This window comes from Neodiprion lecontei, chromosome 5 (genome assembly GCF_021901455.1).
Source record: "Neodiprion lecontei isolate iyNeoLeco1 chromosome 5, iyNeoLeco1.1, whole genome shotgun sequence".
Classification (NCBI taxonomy): Eukaryota; Metazoa; Arthropoda; class Insecta; order Hymenoptera; family Diprionidae; genus Neodiprion; species Neodiprion lecontei.
This window is the reverse complement of record NC_060264.1, coordinates 29,621,490-29,636,058: the sequence shown is the minus strand read 5'-3', so window position 1 is coordinate 29,636,058 and position 14,569 is coordinate 29,621,490. Positions and strand designations below refer to the sequence as shown.

Sequence of the window (14,569 nt, the reverse complement as noted above, 5' to 3'; positions counted from 1 at the left end):
CGTCCGACCGGCAATATCTCATTAACACTGTTTTCGTAATAACCGACGATAAGAACTGGAGCCCGTTCTCTGAACGCCTCAGTTGTGCGAGGTATTCCTGTCTCGGATGTGGAGTTACGTGAACAAACGGAGAGGATATTAATACAGGTTATACAGAGCTGGATGTACGTCGGGGAAGCATCTCCTCGCTCTTTAATTGTACACGCTGTAAGAATAATAATTATTCGTATAGTGGTTAAGTATACGCCTTCGTTTGACAGCCCGAGCCGGTGTCTTTGAGTTCCCATCCTTTTTCTCGTCCCCCCCTCCGCCCCGAACCACCTCCCGAGTGTTTCCCACGGGACCGCCTCCTTCAATTAAACAAACAGTCCCGAGGAGAGTAAATCCGTAAAATTTGATTCTGCATATTAATTTGGTAAGTACTCGAGCACTGCTATGGTCCCAGAGCGATTACGTGGTACCGGATTAAAGAGGCAACGGTGCTCCTCCCCCTCTCAATCTCTATCAACGAATTTTTATTTGCCGTAGTTGAAGCCTATTCGAGACATTCGACGTCTGTTTTAACTAATTTTCAAACTCCTATACGCGGACACATTCACACGGACACGAGCAACGTCATATAACCTCACTGCGTTGTAATTATTGCCTATAACGCTGCATTACACGCTTTGGTGTTGGAGCCGGTTGATTACCGCGAAGAATCTAATAGTTAGGAACAGTGAAGAGCTCTGGCCCTCTCTTAGGACGCTCCAGCTTCACAGGGATTGGAATAAAAAAAAATAAAATAACATTTCGACAGATTCGCCACGGCCGCTGCATTGCTCCGGTAATGGACGCACCGCTCTGGCAACTAATGATCCACGACTACACTATTTTCCCGTTACATACTCCTAGTAGTATTCAAATTTTTATCAATACCAACAATTTCATTTTCCATCTGGGTTTGTCAGAACTCTTCGGGAAGCGAAATACACTTCCTCTTATAGTTTCGCATCACATGAACGGATGGGATGTTCATTGGGGGTGTATAGACGCATAGACAACTCGATCTAACAAAAAAACATGATGAATGGAAGGATTTGTAAAGTGGTCATGTCCTCGTGTCATTATTGGATATCACCATTTCCTCAATTCCACTTTCCTCTTCTTTTCTTCTTCAACTTATTTCCCTCTGAATCTCCCAGCGCGGTTATACATGAATATGATGGAGGTAGGGTGAAAGGACTACCCTGACTCCGCTGATGGGTATAGACCGAGAACCGCGGCACGATGTAACTGCAGCCGTCAGTCATGAGCGGTGAGCCAGAGTTTCGTAACTCAGAGATTTTATAGGTGAAATGAATCGCCGCCCTGTTTGGTATAGTCCCTCCACCCTTTCGGCTCCCATCCACATATATGGATATTTTCCGTTCGAGTTTCGTGGGCAAAACCTCTTACGAAGAAAAGTCGTAAACCCGGAATCTTACGACGGTTCCCCGTCACCGAGTTGAACGCACGGGGCTTATTTTCATATATAGTAGGATGCACCGTCGCGTCTCATCGTGTCAATCAGGCACCGAGAGTCCGGCCTCCGCGAGTTAATTACGACCTTTTAATTGTCCTGTGATATCACGGAGGGAATCCGACGGGCGAACGGCGGCGCAGTAAACGCAGCGGTGCCCCTCCGGAACGGGACGAGAATATTAGTAACGATTCCATCAAAGAAGAGGAAGAAAGAGAGAGAAAGAGAGAGGAGAGACCGAAGATTTCCATAATTAAAACCTAATATCAACGGTGCGCATGTACAGCCAGCAACCATCACGACCTTCCGAGGCTCGGATCGTTACCCACGATCCGACACTCGTCATTAACGCCAAACCCCCTGAAATTGAAGGAACGAAACAAGGTAATCCCTAGGAGCCAAGCATCCTCGGGGATTTCGGGGCAGGTGCGACAGGCGCCGGTTGTTACCCGGAGTATCGTGAGACGATCTCACTCGCTGACCACGTTTCTTGTTCTTTTGCAGTTTGAAGCCACCGCAGAAGGATGGGGTGACTAAATCGAACCCAAGCAAACGGCACCGCGAACGACTAAACGCCGAGCTGGACACTCTCGCGTCCTTGCTACCCTTCGAGCAGAATATACTGAGCAAACTCGACCGGCTAAGCATCCTCAGGCTAAGCGTGAGCTACTTGCGAACCAAGAGCTACTTCCAAGGTGAGTCGAATGTTGATTTTATGGAGTGTCTCATCGCCTGGACGAGGAGATTTGGATTCCCCCCTCTATGGCTTTCCTCTCTTCGTCCTTCTGCTTCCAGTCCAGACCGAGTTCAACCCGAGGTTGTATAGAATCGGGTACCTCTTTAATGCTTTGTACCAGAGTCTAATCTGAATCGAGCACATATATACGGTAATTATCACAGAATTTTGGTACGGCTTCCAAGAACGATGTTCCACGCGAACGAGTCGTTTAGTCTTCTTGTGGAAACAATACTCCAAGCAAAACAATGTCCGGGGGTTCGAGGGGATAAGGCGGGAATACCGTGGCTGGCATAGAGAAGAACTGCGAGAAAAGCTGCTCCAGCGGGTGCCGTGTGCAACGCCCCTTGCCATTCTTGTCGAACTCCTGCCAACCTGCCCCTTCTTCTTCGATAATCCTCTCCCGCATCCTTTCATTCCGCTTAATTCACCCCACGCGCGGTTAGAAATAATAATCGGCGATGAAACTCGGCCTTGCAAATACATCCCATTCACTCTCGGAGAGATACTTATACCCGATGATACGATCGAAACCCAAAATTATCACTGGTGCTGAGCTTCGATCCCTAGTTCTTGAAGGATCTTTAAAACCTGGTCAGCTTGGAACATTCAACTTCCTCCAATGACCTATTTATACATTATTGGACACTATCGGTGACTGTTTGTGTCTTCCGTCAAACTTGATCGATCACAACTTAAGGTCCATCATCAGTCAGCATGAAGACCATCCAGAAGTTTTCGCTAACCTCTGTGTTCGTGTATGTCTGTCTATTCAAGACTTGAATCAACCTTGATTGATCGCAACTTCAGGTCCATCAGAGCGTACAAGTATACACATCCGTACGATTCAAAGGACATGTTTTCCTGAACTCTGTTCCAAGGATTCTTAGGAATCTTATCCCAGCAAGACGGCAATCCCAGCTCAATCGGAGCATTATGGGTAACGAAGCTGATCGGAGGAAGCGGGTGGCTGGTGCTCGAGTCGAAGGATGCAGGTCCCGGGTATCAGAGGATCGGGCGACACTCGGTTGGCGACCAAAAAGATCCCGGGATGCTGACAATGAATAGCTATTAAAACGGTGTGAACAATGCTGCAGCAGTACGGGGCGCTACCGTATTTCTCGGCGTGCAGGCGCACCGTCGAATCGTCGCGTCCTCCAGCTTCCTTCCCTCCTTCGATCACCCGCACTGTTCGCTTACTCGCCGGCCTGCAGGACGTCCACCCGGTCAGCCCGACTGCCGGCTCTCTCGTACCCGGGTGATATATTGCCAGATCCTCGATTATACGCCGGTCCTTGCACGCTTCTTCTTCTTCTTCTTCTTCTGCTTCTCTCCTCTCGACTCTCACCCTGCAGGCAACTTCCAGCCCGCGATCGCAACTCCAGGGAACACCTAACACCATGCAGTTCCTCGCCGTGTAACCCTCGGCCTGATCGGAACGACTTGCATACACTAGCGGCCAGCCCCCCGTGGATATCTTCGGACGCAATCTCTCGGTGCCGCTTTTAAGAACATCGCTAAGTAGTTCGTCTCTCCCTGCGCAGCCCTCCGTCGATCCGAAATCGGCGAAATCGCAGAGCTTGCTCCGCTCCGCTGGTGTAAAATCGGAACCACCGAAAACGCGGAAGTGACTGACCGTGCCACTGACAATGAATTACAATTCACTCCAAACCATACACAGTGTCTTGAGACCATCGGTCTAGTAATAAGATCTCCGAACAGATTATTGCAGGAGGGTTTCTCGCAGCGGAGCAAAAAGATATTGACACTATAGTAACACAAGTTGGTACGGTGAGAAAATGTGACTCCAGAACCAGATCTAGGAATGTGTTTAAGAGTCCGTTGGTTCGGTTTCCATTCTTTTCAAAGTTCCGATGGTCAACTTGCTGCACTGCAGTTCCTCCAGGATCTTGTGGTTGAATTAATTAGCCTCCTTTCTCGCTCTTCCCGTTAAAACCAGGGGACGCAACGTCGGGGTAATTTTTCGCCGAGGAGCAGAAGCAGAAGTCGAAGAAGAAGAAGAAGAAGAAGAAGAAGAAGAAGGAAGAGGAGGAGGTGGAGGTGGTGGACGTCGCGAGACGGGATCTGGGAACGGTGCCGTCGGCTCGGTAGTAGGTGGGAAATCGGCGCACACCGTCGCGAGCACCCGGGTCCCGGATGATAAGAGATCTCGGGTAGCGCTTAGCGCGTCCCACACACTCGATCTTCGAACCAAGGTGCGCAACTCCCCGCAATTAACCGAGCGACGCCACTTAGTCTTATTATTGGCACCGTTTCTGCTGCTGCTGCTTGCTGCTTCTTCTTGCTCCTCTTTCTCGCTCCTCTTTGTCTCCTTCGGGTGGTTTTTCTCGCCTCACCATGGAATAAGAGAGGGATCTGCAGATCGAACAATGCGCCTGAGACGTAGAAAGACACTGGTGTGTGCGGTACCGATCCCAGGACGACAAAAGATCCTATCCGGTTCACCGCGAGGTCACGGCACTTTGAAGTCTCTCGTGCGCCGACATCTGTGCAATCCCACAAGCTGATGGTATTTTTTTTTTTTTTTTTACTTTTTTTATCTTGATTTTTTCTTGTTCTTGTTCCTCACCACCTCGCGATTTCCGTCTCACGGATGTATCAAACTACAATCGTCACGAGAATGACTTTCCTTCGTATTCAGCATCAGTGGATTACGTACACCTCAACTGGTCTAATAGATCAGGTTTGATCGTGTATACAAGTCGATGCTGCTAATAGTGTAAGATTCGAAGAGCGAGTAAAACTTGGACAGCTATTTGACTTGATTTGCATTGGTACATTATTGGACCTCTTTTTAACCAAAAAAATTTAAGTACTCGCTGAGCAAGTGACTTCAATTGGTTTAACGAAAAACTCTTTAGACCGACTTCAAGTCTGGATTGAAGTTGTTGGCAAATCCGATATTCAAAACTCATCTGCTGCCGATACTGTAAGATTCGAAGAGTGATTAAAACTGCGAAAGGTATTTGACGGGGAGACATGAAAAGATTATGACTCAATTAGCACTGGTACATTATTGGACTTTTTTTCGGTTAAAACAATCCAGGTGCACACTGAGCAAGTGACTCGAATCCATTTAAGATGAGCTTCTCTAGCCCGACTTCAAGTGTCGATACAACGGCAAGTCTGGGTTTAAGTTATTGTCAAATCCAAGCTGCAGCGGAAGAATTGCGGAAAAGGTTATCGGGCGCGTACCATTAGGCAGTAAATGGTGCGGGTGTAATCTGTCCCGGTCGCAGGAACGGAGGGGAAGCGAGGGAGAGACGAAGGAGATGAGGACGTTGGTCTAATGGTCCAGGCCTCATGGACTAGACTCGGGCCTAGACTCCCGGAGCGGGATGAAATTCCCGGGCAAAGAGGACCGTCGCGGTCCCGGTCGGACCATTAATAACGACGGGCGGACTAATTACCTACCGCGCATGCGCATCAAATCCTCATTAGACAATTCGTCACTCTTCCGATGTTTTAATCGAAAGCCCGCGCAACTCGTCGACTAATGAATTCACACACTGCGGGACCGGCCGAGATTGACTGGGAAACTAAACCGCAGCCCCGCGTATCTTCGCTTCATCTTCTTCCTCAACTTGGTTATGGTAACCATGGACCTGAAATTCATCACGGTAGGTGCACGTGACCCGGAGCTTTTTGCCCCGAACTCTCGTCACCGCGTCTCAGGAAATTTTCGAAGAACCGGAGTCGAAAGAGAGACCAAATTTTCCTTATCTCGTTTACTATCTTTGAAAGAGAGAGAAAAAAAAAAAACGTTGTAGGTATCAGTTGATCGGAAAAATGGTCTGCGACTAGTTTTATACCGTCCAAGGTTCATTTCCAACTGGGGGGGATAAATCGATTCGACATGAGAGACTCGGCTGATCCCGATCGGTTGGGCGATAACCGATTTAGATAAAATTATAAAAATCGTTTGGTTAATTTTCGATCCTCATCGTCAGAGCGTCTCAATTAGGACGTGGATGATATTCGAGTTGCGCAATCCAACGTCGAGCAGCGGGGTTCGGATCCACCGTTCTCGTTTAATGTCTACAGCACACGTACCTACGATATAAGCAACACACTCGGCTCCTGCATATTATATCTCTATATCTTTAAGTATGTATTATGAGCCGGAGCCCCTGCTCATGCCGCTCGACCGTAATCTATCTATCGCCATTATTCATTTCGTTCTGCAGCTGCTTCACCTGATTAAATTAATAAATTGAATACGTCACTCACAGGGTTGCTCGCGAACCGGAAGTGCACCTGACCACTGCACCGAAATGACGATTCCTAGGCTCGTTATCGTTATCAAATTATCCAAGTATCACCATAAAATCATTCTCATATCGTGTTGATAATTTTTGAAAAATCAAAAAGGTGAAAAACCTTCAACCAGAAAATCGTTAACCATGGCGTATAACGTACATAATATACTTACATATAGTATGAGTAATAATGTGCAGGGTGCAGCGGGTGAACTAATTGCACGTTTTTTTCTTAATAGTATCGTTAATGAGCGATATTTATCAAGTGGTTATACCGGTAATATCGTCCAGCGGGAACCGATTAAATGCAAATCAGGCGGATAGTTTTCGCCATTAAAAAATACACGATCCCCTCGTTATTTGTGCCACAACGACATCGTGAAGTGTGTTTTCTTGTTCTTCAAATATTCGATGGACAAATATTTACCGCACGATGCAGCAGCTGTGCGTTTCGAATTCAAAACGTAATCCGATCGTTCCGTCATCGATAAGTCGAGGAAAAAAATGTCTCCCTCGATGATTCGGAAGCCTTGAAAACTTCGTGTTATAACAACAGTTTCTGATCAATGAAATACGAATGATTATCGACCAAGTTTGGCGGTATAATCGCTTCTACGGGAGCAATTATCTTAATTAAAAAGGAACCCTTCTTACTCAAGGCCCTACCTTATTACCCGTTTGAGGTATATACGCCGTAATTGGCACGTTTCGTATTTTACTGCACGGGCTTGTGCAATCAGCTTTATCTCATTTATGCTACCCACATGCGACACGGACTGTTATTTTTTCGCTCCCAGCTCTGCGCAGAAATCACGACTTTCTTACAAAAAATTGAGAGATAGAAAAAAGAATGAAATATTCAATTTTTAAACACCACTTAAATACATTGTTCAATCAATTCCTGTCCGTATAATAATCACTTGAATATTTTTTCACACCGTATGAACTTTTACAAGAATAATCAGTTCGTCGATTTTGCAGACATATTGAAAAATTCAAAAATTGCAGGCCTGAGTTGCCGAACACGGCGGATTCCTGTTTCACTTTTTTATCCACGATAACATTTTTACGTTTCTTGTTTTATACTCTCCGTACAAGGGCGATAAGAATTATATCCGTTATCCCACCTCGGCTCGTGCTGCATTAACTGCGTCTAATAACGTGTACTTAATTTGTCTAAGTGGACCTTTGCCGCTGGTTGAATATATGCATATTAGACCGATAAAAAAGTACGGCAAGAGGTTGCCACATCATAAATATATCAGATTTCTATGCATATAAATATAAGCCACCCCCCACAATCCGGGTGTGTTGTACCTACTGTAATTGCACGGGTGACCGGCTACCTGCGATTTTGCGGAATTAATGAATCGCTTGGACGTGAAAAAATTAAAAAGAAAAAAATACACTCCAGTTGACAAATATCAATTCCTTATCGCCTGTATTTACACGTACCCACACAATACAAGTACAACAGAAAGAAAAATACATCATGTTTCAGCGATAAATTTTCACCAACAATTTATCAAAGTATCTAAATTCGTGAAACAGAGCTTGTACAGTTTCGGATTAGACACTCGGTCGATAAGAAAAGTTTCTACAGATCGCAGTTCTACCGAAATCGGTAAATCAGATCACGCTGAAAAATCGGTTAAGCGATAAATTTTTTCCAGCAATTTATCAAACAATCTATAAGTTCACGAAGTGGCGTTCGAGCAGCTAGTCTCGAGTGAAAACTGCAGATCAATACCGGTTCGAAAAATAATAAGTGAAGAGTTTCTAAAGATCTTGGATCTGCGGAAATCGGTGAAACAGACCGGATTGAATAGCCAAGCAGCCCTTTGTCTCGGGCGATTAGCGAGTTGAACGAAGCCGGGATAATTTCGCAACCGATTTATTTCGCAATTTGTTTTATGCAGTGGGCGGGATCGATCTGCCGATCTCTCTGTATTATATAAACTTGCAGCTGACTGACGGACTAGATTCAATCCCGTGTATTTATAATTGCCGCAATCTGTAAGCGCGAATTGAGCACAATCCCAACTACCGCAGAGATCCGAGAACACCGACGATCGACCCAAATAGCTCGGCTCTTTATCATCCGCCGCAGATCACCGATCGCAAAAAATCGGCAGGACGCCCACGCGCCGTTGCGAGTGAAGCAGAGACGCGGGAATTTTGCAATTGCGATTCTGACTGAAGATTATTGGAAAATCTTACAATTCTTACGATCTGTGCAACCGTTTTGTTCATCTTTGAATAATCCAGTGAACAGGACGCGATTTCTTACCGATTTCAGTAAACAAAATGAACTAAATATTCCCTCTGTTCCACATCTGTTTGCACAATTTTACTTCGCTGATGTTAATCGATAGTTTAGTGATTGAATTTCTTTTTCGTAAAACCGTGGAGTGAATAAAATCTGTACCGTTTGAAAATCGATACGGCAACACCAACGATATCTCGTCTGGACACTGAAATGGAACACAATGTTTTGCGCGCGTGAATAATACGGCTTGTATCGAGGGGATGGAAAAGGGGTTATTCGATGAATTGCCGGGTGACAAGTGGTACTTTGCATAAATTTTTCGTGTTTTTCGCAGCGAGTACACCAACAACGATACACAAGCCCGATGCACCGAGACGATGAATATCATTTCTGCAATTCAGCATCTGTAGGGTAATATCATTGCGGAGAGTTTGTAATTAGCGGATGATTAAGAGGGTGAAAATAAGCGACAAGAAAAACTCCAGAGGCACGAATCATCGACCCCCTGTTATCACAGCGATCGTATAAATCGTGAAAAACAATGAAAGGCGTTTATTTTCTCCCACTCCGTGGCTTTCTGCTGCTTTTTGCGATAAATAATATGGACGAACGATTTCTCACACTTCTATAGCAATTGTGCTCGGGACAGCTCGAAGCTGAGATCCGCATTTTAAGCGGGAAGACACAGAAATCGGTTAGTGCGGGGGTGTGAGGTTGCGTGAGTCGGTTTTAGCTCACGCAGGACAACTTCAAAGCCTGCCATAAGGCTTCGCACGGGTCTTTGGTCCGCTGCACGCCACCATACACACACCATGCACCGATAAAGACGCGATCAGCTGAGTGAGACGTGCTCCGGAACAACCTTTCTTGCCACTTCTGACCCACTCGAGAGATTTTTTCTTTTTCTTTTTTTTTTTAATATAATCAATTGATGAGAAACATTGCAGTGTTATTGACTATAAACGTCGGTCATTTAGATCGATAAAAAGTTTTGCAGCGTTCACGATATCTCAAAATCGGATCATACGGTTTACTTGAAATTTGGGGAAAGTATTATCTTCTATTTTTTTTTTTTTTTTTTTTTTTTTACAGAAATTTCTCTTTCGTTCCGATTCTTCTTTCAAATATTTTTCATTCAGCTGCCAAGTTTTATCATTTTCAGATTTTTCACTCGGTTGTTTTCGAAATCGTTTCGGAAGTTTGTCGGACCAACCGACAGATTTTTTCCTTTCCACGATGACAAAACGTGTAGTGAAAACCTATTTTTCCCGCTCACTTTTCATTGGATAACGATCGACTGTTGGAAGTTGATTTCAATTAATCAATTTCGAAAATTTACGACACTTTGATTCGACCGAGAAAACAATTCATTGATCGAAGAAGAAGTGGGGTAAAATAACAAGGAGTCTCCAGATTTGAAATATCTAAATCGTTTTGAAACGTTTTTGAAATATCGACGGTACCGCAAAGAAAAACATGTCACCGAACGATATTAACAACGTCATTGCCGACAACGATACTTCCAAATAATTGATTCCGATGATAAATATATCGAAACGAAGTTCGATCAACGTATTTGTTTAACAAAACAAACCCCGATCGCGTGTAATGATTGATTTAACAGTGATAAATTACCAAAATTTGTACATGCTTCCTTAATTTTTCTTACCTATGATTCGTTCTTTATCGATATCGTTCAAAGAAAAAATATAAGATAAAATTCAAATTCTCACATCACACGAATTGCTCAGCTTTTTCACTTACTTTTCATTCTTCTAAGTGTAATATTTGTCAAAGAATTGGGTTTTAAAAAATGAAGAAGCGAGTCGGTCGCGGCAGTGTTATACGGACGAGAAAGTTGAGGAAAGGAGGGAAATAAAAATAGGAAATGTCGAGTCGCGGTGCTCCGATTCATCGCGTGAATAATTCCGCTCCATTCCCTCGCTGCGGAACGAATTGTAAGCGTTCTCACCGTAACAGAGTCGACGGGGTTGTTCTTCGAACGTCGAGTTGCCTCGGGGAGAGTCACCAGGTGACTGATGACGTCATTAGTTAACTCCGCGAGACACCGCGCGGGGTTAAATACATACATATATACACATTACATGCACGCATATAATTAATATATATATATATGTATGTTGCGTTGCAACATTACGCATATATCGCACCATATACGTATATTCGATTTCTCCCTCTTGATATTGTTGTAATATATAAAAATGTTGTACAAATTACAAGTACCGAGAAAAAAGTTTAATACGAATTAATTTCCCCTTTAATTTAATTCTACCGAGTACCGTCTGGTTCTTCTGTTCGTCGTTACGATCGAGACGTGTTAATATTTGACATTATTCTAAAAAATTTCTTATTATACACTTCGTAATTATTGCCTGTACAAAGTTATTGATATTGCAAACAATACTTCATACCGAGGGGAATGATATTTTTATCGCACGGTTATTCTCTGTCAGCATGCAATTTGTGCATATTTTCTTTTTTTTTTTTTCTTTTCTTCATTTGCATTTAATCGACGTATACGTTGTACGCGTTGGTTAATTGGTATTTCGAAAATAATGTGAAATGAAATAAAAATTATTACGCAACGCGAAATGTGCAACGTAATTCCGTTGATTCTGAAACTTTTTCCCTGTAGGTAATAATTGCACAAGTAATCCGTATGTTATTATTAAAATGGAGAATTTGTTTGTTTTTTTTTCTCTCTCTCTCTCTCATCCTCTCTTTTCGTTACTCGCAAAATTTTGGCTCGAAATGGGAAAAAAAAAAAAATTTCTCTCGCTGATCGAAATTACAATTCGCGACACGTTCGCTGTTTCGAGGAAAACGAAAAGTTTCACAACGGACGATAAAAATCGGTGACCTACTACGGAATGAAATATCCTTCTTCCGATAAACTACTGATGTTTAACTGACGCATGTTAATACGTATAACAGTATATATTTACATGAGTATTAGTATATACGTGTATCGTACGTACGCACAAATAGCGTATAATAAGGCTTGGTTTAATTGATGTTTGATCGATGGATAATCACTATTGTCTCGACCGCTCAAACCAGCCCCTCACAGTATTTGGGCAGACGGTCGTACAGAATACGACCCTTATCTTTCCCTGAAACGAAACAAAAACTTAATTTTCGAAATATTTACACTTTTCAACCTATTTACTCCATACAAGTTCAACGTTAATTGGCTCTTGCTTTGTGAATTTTTTCACTCAACTTTTAGCAACAAACAATAAATCATTTTCTGAACTAGATGAAAAGAAAGTCTGCGAAATTACAATTGAAATGGAAATAAAGGAAAGTGACGAACACCTGCTAGAGGGAAAAAGTCGATAAGCATAATTCGACAGAGAATTTGAGAGGATTATGAAATTGTGAGTAATTCGCCTGGCATTGTGCCTTAAGACGACAGTTAACCCTGGAATGGTATATATATCTTCTTTTTTTACCACCCAACTATACACCGAGACAAAAATGTATCGTCGTTGCAACAAACGGGGAGATTTTTGAATAAAACATTTTCTTCGTTTTGGTACCATTTGAAAATTTTTGATAATTCCAAAAAGTGTGTGAAAAATGTTTCGATTTCCGGCTTGATTCTAAGAATACCTGCTTTGGCGGGAGATTTGAAATCACCGTCGGGTACAAACTCACTTCAGTGTATCATTCCGGGGTTAATTTGGGGGCTTTTAATAACGTGGATTGGAGAAATCGCGTGTTAATTTCCGAATGAGGATAAAAACCGAACAAAATTGATCATTGACAAGCGAAACGAGCAAGGTCAAAAGTCTCGAGGATTGAATAGACCGAAATAACGCGGCCGATTAACCGGCAATAATGGTAAGACACATCCGGCCAATGGCAAATACAAACGTATCGCTTTCAGCCCTCGGTTATGCTTCACGGGGTGCCTTCCAGGATACCCGAGGGTTTCCCGAGGGTTCCCCGAACCCCCCGAGCCACGATGCGTAGATATATTAAGTGCATCTATATAGATGGACAAATATGCGGATAAGAGAGGGAGAAAGAAAATGAACGTAATTTTCGTGAAAATTTATAGCGAGTGCATTTTTTTCGACTTATAACGTTTCAGGCTACATTTTTTTTTTTTCTTCTTATTCTCCGTGTTTAAATACCTGGAGCAAGCTTAGGCGTTCAATATTGTACTGTGAAAGAAAAATAATTTATGTAATTTGTACAGTACGATATTTTGTAAAAATTTTCAACGATGCCGTCGAATTCGTACCTATACTATTGAATACCAGGAAAAAAGAGGTTTCTGTACGCTAAGTTTGTGTGAAATTATAATTAGAACTTGACCCGACAAAATTGCATAAAATTATACCCACGTCATTTTACATAATTTTTTACAATTTTGTAATCCGTCATCGGTGACCCAAAAAATTTCCTCCTACCAATTTCTACCAGAATCGGAACATTCGTAGATTGTTTTTTTCACCAAATTGAACCGCCGTTTTGGATATCGCAATCTGATTTCAGATTCGTTATCAGCCGTTCAACAAACCGACGAGTAGGTACCAATTTTCATCCAAATCTGAATAACTAAAACCGTGGCCAACCGATCGAAGCAAAAATTTAACCATTTCTAAGTTTGGAAAAGCCGCGTTGATTGAGATGAAAATCATTGAAATCCGGCAACTCGTTCTCGAGATATCGTCGTCGAAAATGATCGGAGGTGATTCTCTGGGCATGCAAAACGTGTAGATATATGGAAAACTCAACTCTTCGCTATCGTGGTGCTTGCGACAACCATCCTTCTCACCCTGAAAACGTACAAACGAGAAGTTGGAAACTTATCGAATCCATGCAATACAGCACATCGATTACATCCATGCATGGCGAACGTGGCCGTGAGATAAAACTTTACGAGTATACAAGGGCAACAGGCAGAAACAGTTTCGGGGTGAATTTCCGTTGGAACAAAGGGCCGAGAATTAATTAGGCAGAAGGAGGAGGGCCCTTACCTCCCGCGTCTATCTCTGCGGCGTTTCGGGGGCGCGGACAACGTCCGACGATTATACATTATACCTAGGCACATATATATATATATATATATATATATACATATATATATATACCTGGTCTGTAGGGTATAGGGCCGGAATTTCACCGCCGACGCCGACGTCGCGGGAAATAAAATGAGAGAGAGAGAGAGAGAGAGAGAGGGAGAGAAAAGGGCGCCGGCGGCATATGGCACGATCACATCATCGCGTTGCCGGAGAAATAGAGAATGAGCGAGAGGGGGTGGGGTGGGGGTTGGGGGGTGGGGGGGGGGGAGTGTAAGGGAGGAAGAGGAAGAAGGAGAGGGAGAGGAACGACGGTAGTCGCCCTCTCAGCCACCTGGCCCTCCCTTCTGCGCTGACCACGAGCTGGCTGAAGGGCTGAAGGGCCGAAGGTCCGGAGGGGGACGGGGGCGTGGTGGAAGAGGGGGGGGGAAGGGGATTTCGACCCCCGCAGATGATGCTCACGAGCCGTGGAGACCCCGAGTTTCGGGTCAATCTCCTCGATCGGTAAATTAGATATTACGTTGCCCCGTGTGTGGCTCTGCGTATGCCTGGCGACTCATTCCTCCCTGCAGGCGCACCTCCCTCCCCCTCCCCCGCCCCCTCACCCCCTCGCCGCTCGAACACTTTTACAACACGGTATTAATAATGAATTATTTTCAACGTTATCAACGCGGTATATTTTTTACAGTATGGCATGTATGAAAGTAAAAAATAATGTTCGAATTTACC

The 14,569-nt window shown here is 43.8% G+C and overlaps 1 protein-coding gene across 8 annotated transcripts in view; it reads left to right on the top strand.

Annotated features, from left to right (window-relative positions):
- Positions 1-14,569, top strand: part of LOC107224196 (neuronal PAS domain-containing protein 1) — a 131,451-nt gene that overhangs the window by 68,070 nt on the left and 48,812 nt on the right. For 6 of the 8 annotated variants that reach the window (XR_006904402.1, XR_006904401.1, XR_006904403.1 and 3 more), the window contains exon 2: positions 2,006-2,196. The exons of 1 other annotated variant lie outside the window; for it this stretch is intronic. Coding sequence is in view for 3 of the 7 variants with exons in the window: in XM_046740004.1 (XP_046595960.1) it covers positions 2,006-2,196 (191 nt within the window). In the remaining 4 variants the exon portion in view is untranslated. Of the gene's footprint in view, positions 1-1,184; positions 1,189-2,005; positions 2,197-14,569 lie in introns of all 8 variants that reach the window. One more of the 8 variants, XR_006904405.1, reaches the window with a different exon arrangement.